Source organism: Aedes aegypti, chromosome 1 (genome assembly GCF_002204515.2).
Source record: "Aedes aegypti strain LVP_AGWG chromosome 1, AaegL5.0 Primary Assembly, whole genome shotgun sequence".
Taxonomy (NCBI): domain Eukaryota; kingdom Metazoa; phylum Arthropoda; class Insecta; order Diptera; family Culicidae; genus Aedes; species Aedes aegypti.
In genome coordinates this window covers 36540481-36560897 of record NC_035107.1, presented here as the reverse complement: position 1 = coordinate 36560897, position 20417 = coordinate 36540481, and the positions used below count along the sequence as shown (strand labels likewise).

The 20417-nt window shown below is 36.2% G+C and overlaps 1 protein-coding gene across 1 annotated transcript in view; it reads right to left on the bottom strand.

Annotated features, from left to right (window-relative positions):
- LOC5577442 overlaps positions 1-20417 on the bottom strand; it is a 369008-nt gene that overhangs the window by 96332 nt on the left and 252259 nt on the right. The window contains exons 3-5 of the mRNA XM_021839424.1: positions 11081-11295; positions 10888-11023; positions 10216-10817 (exon numbers count right to left, since the gene is read on the bottom strand). Of these exons, the coding sequence (XP_021695116.1) occupies positions 10216-10817; positions 10888-11023; positions 11081-11295 (953 nt within the window). The remainder of the gene's footprint in view (positions 1-10215; positions 10818-10887; positions 11024-11080; positions 11296-20417) is intronic.

The following is a 20417-nucleotide window of genomic DNA, read 5'->3' as shown; positions in this document are numbered from 1 at the left end:
GTCATAAAACGTACGAATTATAAATAGCATAGCCTAAAACAGGCAAATTCTACATATTCACGAACTATTCATTGAGTTTCAGAAAATTTTTGAACATACAATATTTTTCGGGCCGAGGGGCATTCGTAAAATCACAAAAGGGTTGCGACTCCAAAAAGGTTGGAGACCACTGGTCTATGGTTCTATCCCGTCACGGTGTCGGTGCAGTCGGTATCCCCGCGGGAAATTGAAAATTTCGATTCGTCATGCCTTTCTCCCCAGTTGGGTGCACCCCCCCTCACCGCCATTCCAAATTGAAAAGCCCTACCGTTGTTGAATAATGGCACTCACTCTTTTGGTCGTTTCACTTTGGCCCAGTCCACTGTGGGTAAATAGGTGGCTAAAAATCAAAAATTCGAAGTTTAAAGCAAGATCTTTTGTAGTTTTGCGGATACAATATGCCAAAGTTATATTTAAAAAAAAATAAAGAACCCAATTCAAGCTCAACACATTGATTCAGTAAAATATACTGTTCAAATTCTATTTCAAAAAACTACATTAGAAAAAAATCATAGTGTTGGCTTGATTTTTTTCTTACTCGTACTTTACTATAGATGAAAGTACTAACAAAACATCAAATCTGAATAACAAAACTCAAACATATATGAAAATAATAAATTATGGCCACCAGACCATAAGAAAACTACCCCACAGTGTGCAACCATCAGGCACTCTATCCGAGTGGGTGCGGATGGCCAAAATTGACAAACAGAACAGGGCCCGCCAAAAAAACTCACGCGCCAAAAACCGAACGGTGTGTCGCGCATTCAAGAATTCATGAAATCTAACACCGCAAACTGGATTGGACGAGGCGGCCTGTCATCGCGCTTTTCCACCAGGCGACGACACGCCACTTCCGACACGAGCACACCAGCAGTGCAATGTGTTTCAAAATTTAGAGTGAAAGCATTTGTGGATGCGTGTCACTCCAATCTTTAAATGACATTTGACGACTAAATGCGGATACGAATCCTTCCGATTTTTTTTGTTCATGGAAATTTTCTGAAAAACTGGTTGAACATTTCAACATTTTTTGTATAGAGGTACAAATAGATTTTTATGGCAAACCTGTTCTGGAAAGTATACACCCATACTAGCATAACAGAAATATTAGTAGTAGAACGCTAATGGCGCTGTTCTCCCAAAAACTGAATTAGTTTATTGTCACCTTTAACTGTATATTTTCATTGTTTGTTCGATGCCATGTTTTAGTGGATGTTTTTAAAATTTATTTGACACTTTGAGGACCGGTACTCAAGCTGTCAGCGCGTGGCAAACTAGATGTCGGTAACACGAACAGTAGCGACATTAGCATTCTTAGGTTAATGCTTCTACTACTAGCATACACAAGTATACACCCATACTGATATTTTCCTCCGAAAGTGGTCCCATAATTCTTGAACATTTGTGCTCATTAATAATCCAGAAATTTAACATTGAGTCTATTCAGAGTTTTTGAAAACTTTGGACACAAGTTTACTTGTTTACTCAGAATCTGTTTAGAGATTCAGTCTCATTCTACTTTCTTTTCCTTGAAATTCTTCCACGCATTCGTCTTTAATTTTTTTCTGAGAATGCAAATGTGTTACTCGACTCCGAGATTATCGAAATATGTGGCATCGAATCAGAATTCGCAATAATACAGTGAAACCTCCATGAGTCGATATTGAAGGGACCATCGACTCATGGAAATATCGAGTCATGGAACAGCAATCCTTTGGAAGGCTGCTTCTAGGGACCATCATAGTAACCATGAAATTTTGTTTTTAGTATGGTTCCATGAGTCGATATCAAGTCATGAAACATCGACTCATGGAGGTATCACTGTATGTTCATCTGACAACACTTTCTCTCTACAAATCCTTAACAAAGCAAACACACAATCATTATCCTCAAATCTTCGAAAAGCTCTTATTCCTATTCAATGCACTATAGTACCGGTATTGTACGTGTACCCAAGCACAAATACCATTCGCGAAAAAAAATAAAAAGCATTTGACGTTTTCTTCCCCCGTGGTTTATTGTTCGTCATCGCACTTTGCAAAATTCATCTCTACAGCGCTGTCTATATCGATAATGAATCCCGCACGCCAACGGACAGACAACTGAATGGCGGCGCACTTTTTCGCCCCATGTGGCATTATTAGGGTGAACTAAAATTTCACTTTCACCAGGCATGAAGACTTGATTGTAAGATTAAAAAATTTCAGTTTTCCAACATACTTTGTTAGAATAATTCAAAGTTATCTTTCCAATCGTACATTTCAAACCAATTTAGAATTCTCAGAACTCCAGATCTGAAAGACTTTCTGTAATAGCTGGTGTTCCTTATTATACAATAGTTTTACATCTGACTTACCTGAGTAACTGAAGGTTGTAAAAAAATCTATATTTGCGAATGACACAGACATACTCGGTAAGTAGGCCTTGACCAGGCTAAACGGTTTTTTCTTCACTTGTCATTTTTTTTCCATTTTTCAGATTTTCTGAGGATTATAATTTAGGACTTTATTATTTGTTGCGCTGTTTGCAGTTTCAAGTTACTTCAAAAGCTGGTGTTCAAGTATCCAAATTCAAGAATCTGAGATTTCGATTTGCGTATTGATGTTCTCTTCCTTTGAAAATCGCTAAATTTCCTGGGGATTCAAGACATTGTTATCGTTGCGCTGTTTGCTTTTTCAAGTTAATTCAAGAGTTCGTATTCAAGTATCCAAATTCAAGAATCTGAGGTTTTGATTCGCGGAATTGGAGTTCTCTTATTTTGGAAATCGCTAAGTAGAGAAGGTGCACCAGTTATGGCCATAGTGGTTCCCTATTTGGCCATAAGTGAAATTTCGAAAACTTTCACATTTTTAAGCTCATTGAATGTTTAATCATCAAGATATATCTTAAATCTTACTGCTACAACACACAAAACATTACAAAATTTGAAGGTATTCATGTAATTACGTATGGCGAAAAAGGGAATCACTATGTCCATAACTGGTACACTTACCCTATAATTTAATTTTATTTTTTGTTATTTTTTCTTCTATTCTTTTCTTTTTTGTTTTGGAGATTTTTTGAATTCTTATTTTGGAAACTGACGGAGGTGAAGGAGATGTAAATGATGCTTCTCATTTAAAAGTATCCCTTCCTTCGAAACTTTTCCGTGTAAGAGTTTATCCATCAACTTTTTTTTGCCCATATGTGGTATATTTTCGTAAAAAAGAGAGACCCATAAATGTTTTATTGATTTCTTCAGAGGTTTATAAAAACTATAAATCTGTGAAAGAAATCAAAAACTTTTCTCTCGATAAATTAAGAATTGTTTTCAGTTCCAGAGAAGATGCCAACGCTCTTCTGGAATCTAAATTAAGCATAAGCATAAGCATAAGCATTGATGACCGTACAATTCGTAGTTGCTACTCCGTGATTGACCGGAATAATCAAAGTTGTACAGGGATTCAACAGATGTAGCTTGGGAGTAGCTTACCATCTTTAATGTACAATTTCGAGGACTCCAAACTCAGTAATGTCAATAACGGTGCCGGCCACGTCCTTACGGTCATCGGGGGAAAGGGAAGGAATGTTAGTGTGACATCCATTGCTACTAGAGACCGAGATCACCTCTGCATCTCCATGGTTTTCACAGGAAGGAGTTTTGTTAGTGGGAGGGATCAAAAGCTACATGCTCAGGATTCACCTTGGTAAGTGATGCGATTCATGTAGCCTCAAATTAAAATATAAATATCTATCAGTGCGTCGACATTTTTAATGTCGAACTATTCAAAGTAATTGCGACAAATTAATAAAAAAAAATATGTACACGTAGATCAATTTTGTGGATCAATGGCATAAGGGCTTAGGCCGACAATTCAACTGACGAACCATCCATAGTTTTTCAACAAATAAATGAAATTGCCACGATATAAATGTGTTTTCACAAGCATGAAATGAACTCACCACTTCAATCCAGCTTGAAGGTTGATTACATGTAATTGCCGTTGACAGCAAATCCGCCAATTGAATCCCGCAGTAAATCGTCTCGGAAACGTAGCTTTCAGAAATCTTGAATAAATCTTGAATAAACACCACAGACGTCACGAAAACTTCAAGCGCATCAAACTTGCACAGCCACTTTCCATCGGAAATTAAACGATCCAAATTCGACGATTCTTGAAATTCGTGAAAACTTTCTCTCCTGAAACGAGGAAAAACTGTCAGACGCAGAAAACACAGCTTCTTTCCTTGTCAAGGCCTACCACAGCTCCTCCTCCCAACGCTCTTCTGGAATCTAAATTGTTTATTAATTCGTATCGTGTATATGCTCCATGTGATTACTGTGAAATCAATGGAGTTATATACGACGAAGATTTGAATTGCAAAGAAATTAATGATCATGGTTTGGGAATTTTTAAAAATAAATCTATTCCACCAGTCCAGATTTTAGAATGTAATAGACTATCAAAATTATTTTTTAATGGAAGTGAATCAAAATATGTAGCTTCAAATTGTATCAAAATTACATTTTCTGGTTCTGTTTTACCAGATTATGTAACGATTGATAATGTAATATTTCATGTTCGACTTTATTATCCAAAGCTCATGCATTGTGAGCGTTGTCTACTTTTTGGTCACACTGCCAGTTTTTGCTCAAATAAATTAAAATGTTCCAAATGTGGAAATTTGCACTCATCATCAGATAGTAAGAAAAATTCTGGTGCTTGTATTTACTGTACAAAAAAAATAATACCTTGCAACAATGTCCTATATATATTGAGAATCAAATGAAATTAAATAAAAAAATAAAAAATAAAAATCTTTTATCATATGCAGATATTATGAAATCATCAGATAATTTTTCTACTTCTAACACCTTTGAAATTTTGCCAGATAACGATGATGATAATTTTGGAAAACAACAGAATTTCATTTACAATCCTCCCACTAAACGAAAACGAACACATATTAACTCATCAAAAAAAAAATGCAATTGATTTTGAACCTCAACCATCAACTTCCTACAACTCGAATTTCCCTGTTCTCAAAAATTCTACTACGCAAAAAAATATTCCTGGTTTTCAAAAAATTACTGCTTCCTCAATTAATAATGATGAAAAAATTAAACACAATGAAAATTCAAATGAGAATGAGAAATCTGATAGTTCAATTTTGAAAACTTTAGAAGAATTTATAGATTTTTTAGATCTTTCAGATTTTTGGAAGAAAATAATTAAGATAATTTTGCCTTATTTTGCTTCTATTTTGGATAAATTGAATGCTTTCGGACCTCTCATTGCATCTCTATTTTCTGCGTAATGGCTTCAATCAATTCTAATACTTTGAATATATTACAGTGAAATTGTAGGAGTGTTATCAACAAAATTGACAGACTCAAAATATTATTATTGAATTTGAAGACATATTTTGTTTAAATGAAACATGGTTGGAACAAATTAATTTTTTTCGTATACCACAGTTCAAAATTATTCGAAAAGATATAACAGTTTCGTACGGAGGAGTTTTAATTGGCATTCGTGATAATATCGAATTTAAATATTTGGATTTATCAGTGCACTCACAAATTGAATATATAGCTGTTTCGATAACCAAAGATAATTTGACTTTTTCTATTGTATGTTTTTACATCCCTCCAAACGCATGTTTCTCTAGGACGGGGTTGGTGGTCTAATGGCTACCGCTTCTGCTTCATATGCAGAAGGTCATCGGTTCAATCCCAGGTCCGTTGGTTCCTTGTGTAACTGCAGCTGATCTGGCGATACTGGAGTAGCAACCACGGGCGGCCAATCAAGCTCAAGCTCAAGCTCCGAACGCATGTTTCTCTATATCTCAAATTAAAAGTATTTTAAATCTGATTCCTGCCCCTTTCTATATTTTGGGAGATTTTAATGCTCATAATATAGCATGGGGAAGTAATAAATCTGATGGTAGAGGGACATTATTAATGGATTTGATTGATGAGTAAATATTTTAAATGATGGTTCGTTTACTAGGATTGCAAGTCCACCTAGTTATCCTTCATGTATTGATTTATCCCTTTGTTCGAATAGTTTATCCATGATGTCTACTTGGAAAGCTATTGATGATCCAAATAATAGTGATCATTTACCTATTTTGATTCAATTCCAAAATGCAAGTTATGACAAATTAAAACCAACAAATTTTGTGTTCGATTTATGCAAGAATGTTGATTGGTCTAAATTTGCCGATTCAATTTCGACTTCAATAATAAGTAGTAATGTTCCAGTTTCTGTAATTGAAAAATATAATCATTTTTCAAAATTGCTAGTCCAATTCTTACACAAATCTTAAAAAAAGAAGATTGTGTCAGGAAATTTAAAAAAAATCGCTCATGTTTTTGGTGGGATGAAGAATGTTCAGTTGCTTTGAAAAATGAATCTGTTGCATTTAAATTATTTCGTAGCTGAAGCTTTGTTTACAAGAATTTCCAAATTCAAAAAAAATATTATTGGAAAAATTTTGTTGAAAGTCTTGACAAAGAGAAATCATGATTCTTCAAGTCCAATTGTACTACAATACTCGGAAGATTGGATTGAAAAATTTGCATCTAAAATATGTCCGGATTTCGTTCCTACATTCATCAATTTTAAAAAACCAATCTTTTAATTATTTTCCTAATCTTTGTATTCCAATTTCATTAGAGGAAATGCTTTTGGCTTTATCATTAACTAAAAATACAGCCCCAGGTATTGACAATATTAAATTTATAGTTCTCAAAAAATTACCAGATGAATGTAAAGAATACTTACTTTCGATATACAATTCTTTTCTTTCTCAAAACATTTTTCCTTTTGAATGGCGTTTTGTAAAAGTAATAAGCATTCTAAAATCTGGCAAAGATCCATCATTAGCTGATAGTCGAAGACCTATCAGTTTATTATCATGTTTACGTAAACTTATGGAACGTATGATTTTGAATCGCTTGGAATTGTAGGCAGAAAAAAATAACATTTTTTCTTCTTCTCAATTTGGATTCAGGAAAGATCGGGGTACTCGTGATTGTACTGCTCTTTTATCTTCTCAGATACAACTTTCATTCAACAGAAAACAAGATGTAGTTTCTACTTTTCTTGATGTTTCTGGTGCATATAATTCTGTCTTGATTGATTTACTTTTCAAAAAAAATGAATCATTTGAAAATTCCAAATTTGATTTCAAATTTCTTGTACAATTTATTTGAAAGTTATGCATTTTTTCATAATGGTTCATCTAAAAATCTAAAGTTATTTTGGTTTACCTCAAGGATCTTATTTAAGTCCATTCTTATATAATTTATTCACTTCAGATATGGTGAATGTTATTCCTAATGGATGTTATTTGATACATTTTGCTGATGACAATGTATTGTCTATAAGTGGTAAAAATAGAGAAATTATTGGTCATTTTATGCAAACTGCGTTAAACAATATTGACACTTGGGCTTTTGATAATGGTTTTACATTTTCGGTACCAAAAACAAAATATATTATTTTTTTACGAAAACATTCAACAACCAATATTACATTATATTTAAATGGGCATGAAATTGAACAAGTTTTTGATTATAAATATCTTGGTATATAGTTCGATTCGAAATTAAATTGGAAAATTCAAATTTTATATACTCAAAAAGTTTGTTCTAAAAGAATAAATTTCCTTCGTATGATTACTGGTACATGGTGGGGAGCACATCCTTCTGATTTGATAATTCTTTATAAAACAACTATTCGTTCAGTCATGGAATATGGATGTTTTACTTTTGGAAATGCAGTTAAAACTCATTTTTCAAAACTTGAAAAAATTCAATTCCGATGTTTAAGGATTTGTTTAAAACTCTTGAATTCAACTCATACTCAATCAATTGAAGTATTAGCTGGTATTGAACCTCTTAAGATTCGTTTTCAAAAATTAAATTGCAAATTTATCTTGCAATGTTTTTCATATAAACATCCAATCATTGATGTTTTAAAATCTTTAAATGAAATTAATCCTACAAGTAAAATACTAAATTCCTTTATCTATTGTTCACATGAAAATTTAATGCCAATTTCTTCCCCTGGTTTCCAAATTATAATATTGATGTTCATACTTTTCGACCCCTTATTGATTTCTCTTTGTATGAAGAATTGAAACAAATTCCAAAAATTGAACATCCTAAGTATGCGAATATATTATTTAAACGAAAATTTGATGGTATTAGTCATGATCAATTCTATTTCACTGATGAGTCTTCAATTCAAAATGTTGCTGGCTTTGGAGTTTTCGATAATCATTTGGCTCATTTAATTATTATTTTTTTAAATTACAAAATCCTTGTCCTATATTCATAGCTGAGCTAACCACATTATATTTTGCATGTAACTTGGTTAGACCTCTTACTCCGAACATATTTATAATGTGTTCTGATAGTTTGAGTTCTCTTCATGCGTTGAATTCTATAAACTTTAATTCAAAAACTCATCACATTTTTTTGGAGCTTAAAAATCTTTAATACGATTTATATACTAAAGGATTTTTAATTAAATTTTTGTGGGTTCCTGCTCATTGTAATATTTATGGCAATGAACAAGCTGATTCTTTGGCTAAATTAGGTGTTGCATGTGGAATTACTTATAATAGAGAAATTTTTGCTTCAGAACATCATTCAAAACTTAATAAATATTGCATGGATAATTGGCCTCAATTTTGGAATTCAAGCGATAAAGGACGTCATTCCATTTGTCCGTTTGCTGATAAATTCTCATGGTTTAAAAATATATCAGAAAAAAGAAATTTTATTTGCACTTTTTCACGAATAATATCGAACCATTACATATGCAACAGTTATTTATATCGCATAGATATGAAGGATTCTAATTTATGTGATTGTGGGGAATTATATGAAGATATTGATCATATTGTTTTTGTATGCACCAAATTTACGGTATCAAGAAGTAAATTCATTAGCAGTTTGGAAAGTTTAAATCAAACTCCTCCTATATCAGTCGATGATATCTTTGGAAGTAAATTTCATCCTTGTTTGAAATTATTATATAAATATTTAAATGAGATATCATATCGTGTTTGATTTTTACTGCCGTAATTTTCTTTGTTTTTCTTTTAAGGATTGAAATTTGAGCCATTTACGAAGACGGACTCCCCTTTCCCTTTTTCTGATCCAACGTTTCGAAAGACCAAGATCCTGGCTCTGTTATGGTTCAAGCCGAATGCGCCTTTAGTTCATAAGATATTTGTTATAACGTTTTAGAAAAGATGAAGAGGTTTTGTGCCTTTTTGAGAAAGATCTCTTCAAGTAATCACTCAAAGGGGTTTTTTCCCTCTTCCAAATTTTAGTGAAAATAAATAAATAAATAAATAAATAAATAAATAAATAAATAAATAAATAAATAAATAAATAAATAAATAAATAAGAATGACACACACCTCTGCACCAAAGGATGAAGTCTGCGTGTCATCTGTAGTAGATTGCAGAAAAAAATGGATATTTTTTTCTGTACACTTGCAAAAATGGAAGATTGTTCTTCATGTTTACAGAGCATAACTAATAATATTCCCAGACAAACCAAAAGCTCTTTATTTTTAACCTTCAAGTAGACATGTTGTCACGATGAGAGTGGTTTCAAAAAATCGGTCAAATGAAGTTAAGCATCTGGGACTCAGGCTAGATACAAATTTGACCTATAAAAATCACATTGTGGGCATTCAAGCCAAATGTAACAAATATATAAAATGTCTGTATCCACTCATTATCAGAAAATCGAAACTTTGTCTTAAGAACAATCTTCTAATGTTCAAACAAATTTTTAGGCCGGCCATGTTGTTTGCTGTACCGATATGGACTAGCTGTTGTAATACCAGAAAGAAAGCTCTACAGAGGACTCAAAATAAAATTTTGGAAATGATTTCGAAGCTCCCTCCCTAATTCATTGCATAGAATACAAAATATAAAATATTAGGTCCCACGAAAAAAATCAACAGGGAACCTCTTAACGATATTTCTCAGACTTTTCCCGTACTAAAGTTTGATTGAAACATCCTTAGCTGCTTCAGCCCCAGCTATCTGATGAAGTTAAATTTTGAGACACCCTTATGTAGCATGCTTTCCATCAGGCACCAAAAAAAAAGAAAATAAAACCCGACCGCCAAAATGGGATTGAACAGAAAAGCACTCACCTTAATCTTCCCTTTGTCGAAATGTTCGTGTCCCAGCAGGAGCTTCAGCCGGGAAACGGCAGATTCGTATCGTGGCGAGGCCGGTCCCTTCTTCCCGCCCCCGGACGAGGCCTTCCTCGATGACGGTGCCGTTGAGTAAACGGCAGATGGCGAGGGCAGTGCCGGAGCAGCGGCCAGAATCTGCGAACTGGCCGTCGTTAGCGAGAGGGCAGCTGCCGAGGCCACCACGGCAGCGGCCACCGGAACCGTAAACTCCGGCGAAGAGTGATACTGCACGGCATTGCTGTCCAACGCTGTCCCGGCATCTTCGTCATCGTCAGCCTCGTTCTGCTTTTGGCGTAGGGAAGACTTGGTGGATTTTTTACTAGGGGTACCACTCTGGGAACCGCTGCTGCTGCTGCTACTGCTACTGTTCGTAGTCGGCAACGTGACAAACTCCAGCCGGGACGGAGGCTGAATCGTGCCGAGGGGCCGATCGTTGATGAGCCATTCGAGTCGGGCCGCTGGCAGTGATTCGTTTGATATGCATTCGACCTCGAGGAACTCGTCGGCACCGTAGAACGGCTTCATGTCCACGATCTGCGGATCGCTTTTCGGTAAATCTGTTGGATTGGGTTTGAGGGAAAGTGTAAGACCAACCGGATACATGCTAGGATGGTGAAATTAACTTACCTACTACATTTAAATCCCTAGTGACTATCTTAGTGTGAAACGAGGGCGCTGCTTCGGTTATCTCGCAGCTGTACTTCCCACTGGTGTGCGGTTCAACGCTCCTCAGCACTACGTGGCTCGCGTTGCAATGGTCAACCTATTGAAAATATAGTTTCAGTTACTATGTCCACAATCTCAGATATCATCTACTCACATTGATGTTAATCCCCGCCTTGGGAAAGATCTTGATCGATGGGATTTCCTTGGAGGTGTACCGGAAGAACTCGTGCTTCCCCTTGTACCACTTGACCGAGTAGAGGTCCTCGTCGGGGAGATCGCTCTCGCAAACGAGCACTGCCGGGCTGCCCAGGGTCACCGCCGTCGGGACCCGCACGTGGACGCTATCCAATCCATGTACGCTGTAGGATACTGGAAGAAGAGGAGAGATTTAGAATGAGATTTTTAGTTTAAATTTTTTTACTGGATACACGTTTTTTGAGTGACCAAAGCAGACACTACATTTTTTTCGAAGCTTATTGTCAAAACATATGTAGCTTCGATAGTCTATATCGAACAGTATGCTTATAAAAATGTCCATAAGAGTGACGCAAATTTTGAAATTTTAGCTCCCCTATGCTTAAACTATGTTAATTATGGTAAATAGCATCCTCCCAAAGTTTGAAGTGATTCGGAAGAAATTTGACTGTGCACACGCCATTTGAAGTTTATATGGAGATTACTATGAAAAACGCCAATATTTTGTTCTCAGCCCTCTATCTCTTCGTTATATTTGTTAATGGAAAAGTGAAAAAAAAACCTTCTAATGTGAAATTTTCCCAGCAACAACTTTGCCGAAGACCACTTTTTGATTGGACCTAAAGATAAATTGTTATTCATCATCATAAAGTGGGTTTGCATGTAGCATGCTTCACCAACTGTTCGGCAGGCTACTTCCGAACTCCTGGCTGGAAGAATAGATCAAAGTAATCCAGGCTACTATCATTGACGTAGGAACAGGGGGGCCAGGGGGCCTGGCCCCCTCCAGAATCATCCAGCCCCCCCCCCCCATTTTTGATGATATTAAAAATAAAAATTAAAAGACAATAAATTTAACATGAAGAAACATCTTTCGAATCAATGTACATGACTCTTGTTATTGACAAAAATCTCTTCAGTAGTTACGTTATTTTATGTTGTACAACTACAGTGAGAAAACCTCGCTTGTCTTACACAACATCGGCGTGGCGGTTCTGACTTCCGTGGATTGCGTGACAACCGAAAGCTTAACCGTCCAGCTGTCCATCGATCGGTACTGTTAGAACTACCTTCTGATTTCATACGATATGCGCGATTTTCGACATCTCCGTAGCAAAAAATACCATGGAATAAAAAAGCGTCAATATAATGGAAGTATAATTCCCAAAATTATTATTTTTTTTTTTTTTTTTCTAAAATCCAATTTGTTTTGCATAATGCATAGAGCAGCATATTCACTGCATACTGATTCCTCATGTTTTTCGGAGGAATGAGAATCATCTAAAGAATTCTATATATCAACTTCAACTCGTATAATGTCAGAAAAAATCATTTAAAAATAGAATTCTTAAGTTATTTCAGAAAATATAAAGCGTGGATTTAATAAGGCTTAACCTTTCGGTCGTCACGCGTTGTAACGCGAGTAGTCGCGCGTTGTACTTTGTACAACACCCTTGGTTTCGCGAATATCTCAGGAGTCTGACCACTTAGAAAGATGATGTCTTCGGCAAAATTGTTCAGTAGTTTAAGGGCTATCATTATTATAGCCAATACATTCGGGATTTTGCCACTAGGCGGCGCTAGTGAGCATGAATTTTTTGTTTCTCAGATTTCATGATCCTGACCACTTAGAAGGATGGCGTCTTCGGCAAAGTACGATAACTCAAGGACTATCAGTGTTTGAGCTAGTTGATTTTTAAATTTTGCCACTAGACGGCGCTAGTAAGTATAAAACATTTGTTTTGCAAATATCTCAGTAGCCTGATCACTTAGAAAGATGGCGTCTTCGGCAAAGTTGTAGAGAAGCTCAAATTCTTTCTTTGTTTAATCCTTTAAGTTCGAAATTTTGTAAAATAATGATAGTCGCTGAGCATCTGAACAAAAAGTCGAGATCCTGCAGTATCCGCAAAACAAAAAAATTATACTCACTAGCGCCGCCTGGTGGCAAAATATCCTATTTCTTGGCTCAAATAATGATAGCCCTTAAGCTACTGAACTACTTTGCCGAAGACACTATCTTTCTAAGTGGTCAGGCTCCTGAGATATCTGCAATCAAATATTCCAAAGCCACTAGTGCCACCTAGCGGTCAAATTCCAAATTAAATAAGTTACCATCAGATAGTGCACCTCCAGAACGACTTACTAAAGACCCCAAGTTTCTATATTATCTGGATATTGAGATATGACGATTTCAAACTGTGGTTTCCTCAAACCGCACATAGTGTGTTCATTATTATGCGACTTCCATGTTAATTTGTTGATTTAACCGTATTATAAAGGGCCATACTGTAAATAAAAACTGTCGAGTATTGTTCTTAAGATGAGTCTTGACGAATACATTTTGGTTTGGTGTCGATAGATATCTTTGTTGCAAAATTATACCATATAAATCACAACTGTTGTACAAAGTACAACAGCGCGACAGCCCGAAGGTTAACTTGCAAGGAATTTCGGCATTTTTTTTTCAGATTGATGACAGAAATTTAAACTGGTGTGAAAAAATGTAAAATATTGACTATAGTGTTTTATTCCTGCAAAAAAATCTATCTTTGATTTTGATTCAATTTTTAAAGTAATTTTGCATGAATCAATTTATTGCTTAAACTGCATTTTTCCAAGAAAACTTATTATTTAGTAAATAATTTGATAAATTTCCAATAGATTTGTAGTGAAAATACCTGAAGGTCGTAGACACAGACGTAGATTTGTTGTATATTTTTTCAAAAAAATTTCGATATTCTTTATAGATTTTAATATGATGAAATTCCTCAAGGAATATTGAAAGGTGGTTTCAGAACATTTGCAAATCCCTTGGTCAAATAATATTGTGGGACTTGTTCACACTTTCAAAGCGAATTCTTCCTGGTGGACATCCATTCCTCTATGTCTACCTTATATTAGCAAATTGATCCCGGAAAATTTTCCAGGATTTACTTAAAAAATATTACTTAATTTTTCAAAACTTCAGTTTTTCCGCAATTTCTCAAAGAAAAACATTGATTCTGTCATATCTAATGCTGAGATATTTCGCTGATTTTCTTCTGTTAATTTTTTTAAATAGTTTTCCCGAAAGAAGAGAGATATTTGTTGTATAAATTCTTCTGCTAAGTTCATCAAAAGTCAATAAGAAATATTCCCAAAGTACTTCACAAATTTCGTCAACAACTCTTCTATATTTAGGATTATTCAACAAATGGAAAGAAAAATGTTTTTGAAATGTCTCTTGCTTTCGAATTTTTAGATAAGAATTTTAGAATTTGTCAAAAACACCAGGAAAACTTTTGCTTCCGAAATCAGCGTAGCGGTAAAGGAATCTGTAGAGAAACATGCATCAAGTAAATGGGAAGAGGGAACAATGTATTAAGCTATTCATAAAGAAATTTGTATTGATCGTCCTTAAAATACTTCTTTAGAAATAATTTTGCCAATCATTGGCAGAATCCATATTCTAAATTTGAATATTTGTATGATAAGAGGGCGAAATTTAAAAGTCAAGGAAGGATAGATTTCAAGGATAATTTCTAAAGAAGATTCTGATGGACCTTGTTGAGAAAATTGTTTTATTTGTAAATTCATTGGTTAGGTTTTAACTATCCTGTAATTTACCTCTAGATAAAAAATTATAAATTATCTTTAATTGTACCATTGCCCATCCATTATTCTACCTGCTTCAACATTTTGTTGTTTCTCCTTCCTTCGCATGGCGCTTTGACTTCGTACAAAAATCTTTCGATACTCTTAAATGCAACATTTAAAAAAAAGGTTAATTATAGGAATTGCAAAATTCTTATACGTATGTTTCCTGATTCCTGAAAGTCCATCAGGGATTCTTTAACAAACTTTCGAAGTAATGCAAAAGTTTCCCCTAAGATATAAATTCATTAAAATCTCACATTACGAATTTTTCTATAATACATCTTCGGCCATGTTCTTAAAAGATGCCTATAATAGACCCTTCAAAAAAGTTTGGTGGGAATTTCTAGAGGTAGGAAAAAATGAGTTCTACATAAATATGTTCACCACAGATATCTTAGATTTTAATTAGTTGCAAATACTTTCAGTAGAAGTTCCATCTATTTTAACACCAATCATTTTCTATTGTAGAAGACGAAGAAAAAAGAACAAGATTTTTTGTAATAAATCCTTAGTATAGGACCACTTATTATTTTCTGTGAGATACATTGACAACAACGACACGATTTTTTTTTTGTATTTTTACCGATTTTTTTTTAATGATCCCTACACGTTAATGCTTCCAGAGAACGATATGCCCTTTGAAGGAAGCACCACACTAGACAACGGACTAGCAGGCAACGCCCAGTGACACAGTTGAAATACTTTCCTGACGAAAAGTTCTCCGGACTGAAGAGGGAATCGAACCCACACTTCTTGACACGATGCGGCTAAAAGCTAGGTAACACTAACCGTACGGCCACGAAACAAAGTTCTTTTAAACCTTCCTTTGTATGTGTTTCTTTAGCAATCTGATATGGAGTGATTCGTAAAGGAATTTGTAAAGCAATGCCTAAAAAATATTGAGATATTCCTGGAGTAGTTTTTGTACCAAAAATGGAGAGTGGATAAAATTTTAAATTTTATTTATGGAAGAATCCTGAGATTACCATGCGCCAAAAATTTGGAGTTATTTTCAGAACCTGAAGGAATACTTGATGGAACTTCTAGAGATTTTTTTGAGAAGTTCAGGAATCATTTGCAAAATCGTTGTAAAACTGGTGAAAAATTTCTTCAAAAAATTCCAAAATGAATCGTTAATGCGGTTTAAAGAAAAAAATAATCTCTCGAGAATAATTAGATAAATCTCTGGTATATTTTTCGGAAGAATCTTAGGGAAGCAATAATATAATTGTTTTAGAAATCCTTGAACAAATTTCTCGGGAAATTTGTAGTTTTGCGGAAGAATTTTTGAAAGAATGTATTCCGCTAGGAGCTTCATAGGAACGTTAATTTTTTTTAACTAGGCATTTTCGAAAATATAAAAAAATATATATTCAAGAGAGTTTTGAAGGAAGGGGAAGTGTTGCTCCTTGATTTATGAGGAATCTAAAAAATAATTAAATTATATGTAATAAGTACACGGAGGACCTTCAAGCAGAAATGATTAAAAGAATTTCTAATGCATTTTCTGACGGAATCAAGAATTATTTTAAGCAGTTCGATAGAGATTCATCTAGAAATTGTCTAATGAGTTCAGAAAGTCTGGGAATGATTTTCCGTGGGAATCCCAGGACGAACTCAGTGAAAATTGGTAAATTAGTTCTTGGAAATAGCATTGAAAAGTACGAACATAATTCATAAATAAATTCCTGTAGGAATCTCTGTAAAGCACATTGTTGAATACCTGAAAAGCTTAAGGAAAAATAACAATGGACATTCCTTGTGAGTTTTTTGCTAAAACCCTTGTAGGATTTTGTTTGGATTACAAAAAAATGAATGCTTTTCGAAGCGAAAATTGAAATTTACAAATATTCCCGATGTGTTGCCAGATGTGACAAAATAACCAATGAATAAAATCAATACAAATCTGTTAAAACTACGAAATTTGTGGAAATCTTAAAAATTGCGACCGCCAATACTTCTGTAACACAAATATTTGCTAGGCACACCTGCAGAAAAAAATCCTAGCTACGCCAATGGCTACTATGTTCTACAGCAAAAAAGCAGTGTTGCTCTGAAAGTAGTTCAATGATCATCCCAGCATGATTTAGACTTTGTTATCAACAATAGCAAATTTTCCCTACGTCCCATCAAAATATGATCTTCGACAAGGTTGTAGCTGGGAAGTTTTCACATGAAATGAGTGTGTTAATTTTTCCATAAACTATTATGACGAGCAGTTAGAGGACTGAACACAAAATGTTTGCTTTTTCCATAGTAATTTCCATATAAATTTCAAATAGCGTGTGCACAACCAAATTTCTTCCGAATCACTCAAAATTTTGGGAGGATCATTTTCAATATAATTGACATCGTTTAAGCATAGGGGAGCAAAAAGTTCAAAATTTGCATCAGTCTAATTTCCATATTACTGTGATCTTCCATTTCAAACTGTTATTTTTTTCAAGCATTGCAAAAGCAAGAACATTTTAAAAATTTCTCCCACAATATTTGGAAAATTCAATCCCCCGAATGCTTTGTAAGCTCCTCCCAGATGCTTTTCATTGAGGCTTTAGAAACTTCTTCTAGAAACTTAGGAAAAATCTGCCACAAGTCATAAAAAACTCTGCTGAAAACTTTGGAAGCTTCTCTCAGAGAATTGAAAAATGCACGGAAATCTCAAGAATTTCTCCCACGAGGTTAAGAAGATTGTTTCCAGAATCTTGTTCTGTCACAAGCTATAGAAAAATCCTTCCAGAGGCTTTCGAACTTTTGTCAAAAGCATCCAATGCTTCTCTCAGAGATTCGCGAAAGCACAACAATCTCAGGATTCCTCACACAAGATTCGGATGATTCTTTCTAAGCATGAGCATGATTGACTGCCCGCAGTTGCTACTCCGTTATTGCAAGAACAGCTGTACTTACACAGGGAACCAACAGATGCTACTCAGGATCAGTAGCATCTTCAATGTGTAAGTACTGGTGCTCTCATTATTATAACAAACAATACCGGCGCCGGCTGCGTCCGAATGCAGGTCAATTTGGGAATGGGAGGGAAATGTTGACGTGTTACTTGCTTTATGGAAGCCGAGGAGTCCTCTGCACTTCCACTGGATATGGGAAAGGATTCGTTTTGGTAAACGATCAAGATATATTTTTAAATGAATACGTGAACATATACACGAATGATCGATACCGATAGTGCGGTTACTATGCGAACCGGACACGATCCGGATTCCGTCGCTCACCCACGAAGGAGCATGCAACAGATTCAACGGATCAACACTACTGACGCGTCGATTTATTTTTCACCCGCACACTTTGTTTTCGTTTTTTTCTTCCGAAAAACGCAAACCGAACACAATTGACCCGGATTCCGTCGCTTGCCCTCAAAGGAGCATGCAACAGATTCAACGGAACAAACACTACTGACGCGTCCATTTTTTTCACTCGGACACTTTGTGTTCTTTTTTTTTTCTTCCGAAAAACGCTAACCGAACACAATTGACCCGGATTCCGTCGCTCGCCCTCAAAGAAGCATGCAACAGATTCAACGGATCAAACACTACTCGATTCGGATGATTCTTTCTAAGCTTTATAAACTTCTCATTGAAGCTTTGGAAGCATTTTCTAGATGCTTTTGGAGCTTCTACTGGAAGCTTTGGAGTTTCTGTCAAAAGCTTTAGAAAATCTCAGATGTTCCTCTCACAAGATTTTGAAGATTCTTCTCGAAGCTATAAAAGCTTCTCTCAAAGAATTGCAAGAAGCTCGGAAATCTTTTCCCGAAGCTTAAGAAGCTTCTTCCAGATGCTTTGGAAACTTCTCCCAGAAGCTTAGAGGAGACCAGGCAGAAGCTTTGGAAACATCTGATACAAGCTTTTTAGATTTCTTCCACAAGATATGGAAAACTCTGTCAGAGTATTTTGAACATTAGCCAAAAGCTTTGTAAGCCTGTGTCAGAGAAATCTTCTTCATTCTTTTGCTGGTTCTACGTCCTTCAAGACATGACCTGCGCCACAATGTTACGCCAACTAACTCGGTCCATGGCTGCTAACCTCCAATTTCTCGATCGCCCCACACTTTCAAGATCCTGCTCCACCTAGCTTGTTGCGCTCCCCCTTTGTCTTGTACCGGCCGGATTTGAGGTGAACACCATTTTTGCGGGATTGTTGTCCGGCATTCTCACAACGTGTCCCGCCCATCGCACTCTTCCAGCTTTGGCGACTTACGCTGTTCTCGCATACTCCGCCGAAGATCGTCCTAAGCACACGTCGTTCAAATACTCCTAGCGCTTGCAGGTCCTTTTCGAGCATTGTCCACGTCTCATGCCCGTAGAGGACAATCGGTTTTATCAGCGTCTTTTACTTGTACTTAGTACGGAAGTGAAGTTTACCAGACCGCAAGGTCTTGTGGAGTCCGTAGTAAGCACGACTTCTGGCAATGATTCGTCTTCGAATTTCTCTGCTGCAGTTGTTATCTGACGTTATCAATGATCCGAGGTAGACAAATTCGTCCACCACCACGAACTCATCCCCGTCGATCATCACGCGTCTGCCAATGCGAGCTCTATCGCGCTCGGTTCCTCCAGCCAGCAGATATTTCGTCTTCGACGTATTTACCTTCAATCCAACCCTGAAATCCGTTTCACGGTTCATCCTGGTATACTGTTCAGAAACCACCTGAAATGTTCTTCCGACAGTGTCCACGTCGTTAGCAAAGCAGATGAACTGGCTGGATTTATTGAATATCGTGCCCCGCATGTTGAAGCCCGCCCGTTTCATACACCTTCTAGCGCAATATTGAACAGGAGGCAGGAAAGACCATCGCCTTGTCGAAGTCTTTTGCGTGTTTCAAACGGGTCCAATAATGCACACAGCACTGTACACTATCCATCGTTGCTTTGATCAGTCTAGTCAGTTTCCCGGGAAAACCATTCTCGTCCATAATCTTCCATAGCTCTTCGCGGTCGATGGGATCATAGGCCGCTTTGAAATCGATGAATAGGTGGTGCGTAGGGACTTGATATTCGCGACATTTTTGGAGGATCTGTCGCAACATAATGATTTGGTCTGTCGTTGATCGCCCGTCCACAAAACCGGCTTGATAACTTCCCACAAATCTGCTTGCCAGTGGCGATAGACGGCGGAAAATGATCTGGGAAAGCACTTTTTAGGCTGCGTTATGAATGGTGATCGCTCGATCGCTCGATAGTTCTCACATTCTAACTTGTCACCCTTTTTGTATATTGGGTATATTATTCCCTCCTTCCACTCCTCCGGTAGCTGTTTTGTATCCCAGATCCTGACTATCAATCGGTGCAGACAAGTGGCCAACCTGTCCGGGCCCATTTTAATAAGTTCCGTTCCAATACCATCCTTTCCAGTTGCTTTGTTGTTCTTGAGCTGTTTGATAGCATCCTTAACTTCACCTATTGTAGGAGCTGGCACGTCTCCCTCATCCGTTGTACTGATGAAGCCATTCCTCCTGCTGTTTTGATCTTCCACCTCTGCGCCGTTTAGGTGTTCAGCGTAGTGCTGCTTCTACCTTTCAATCACCTCACGTTCGTCCGGCAAAATACATCCATCCTTATCCCGGCACATTTCGGCTCGCGACTCGAAGCCTTTGCGGGATGTATTGAGTTTCTTGTAGAACTTACGTATTTCTTGAGAACGATACAGCTG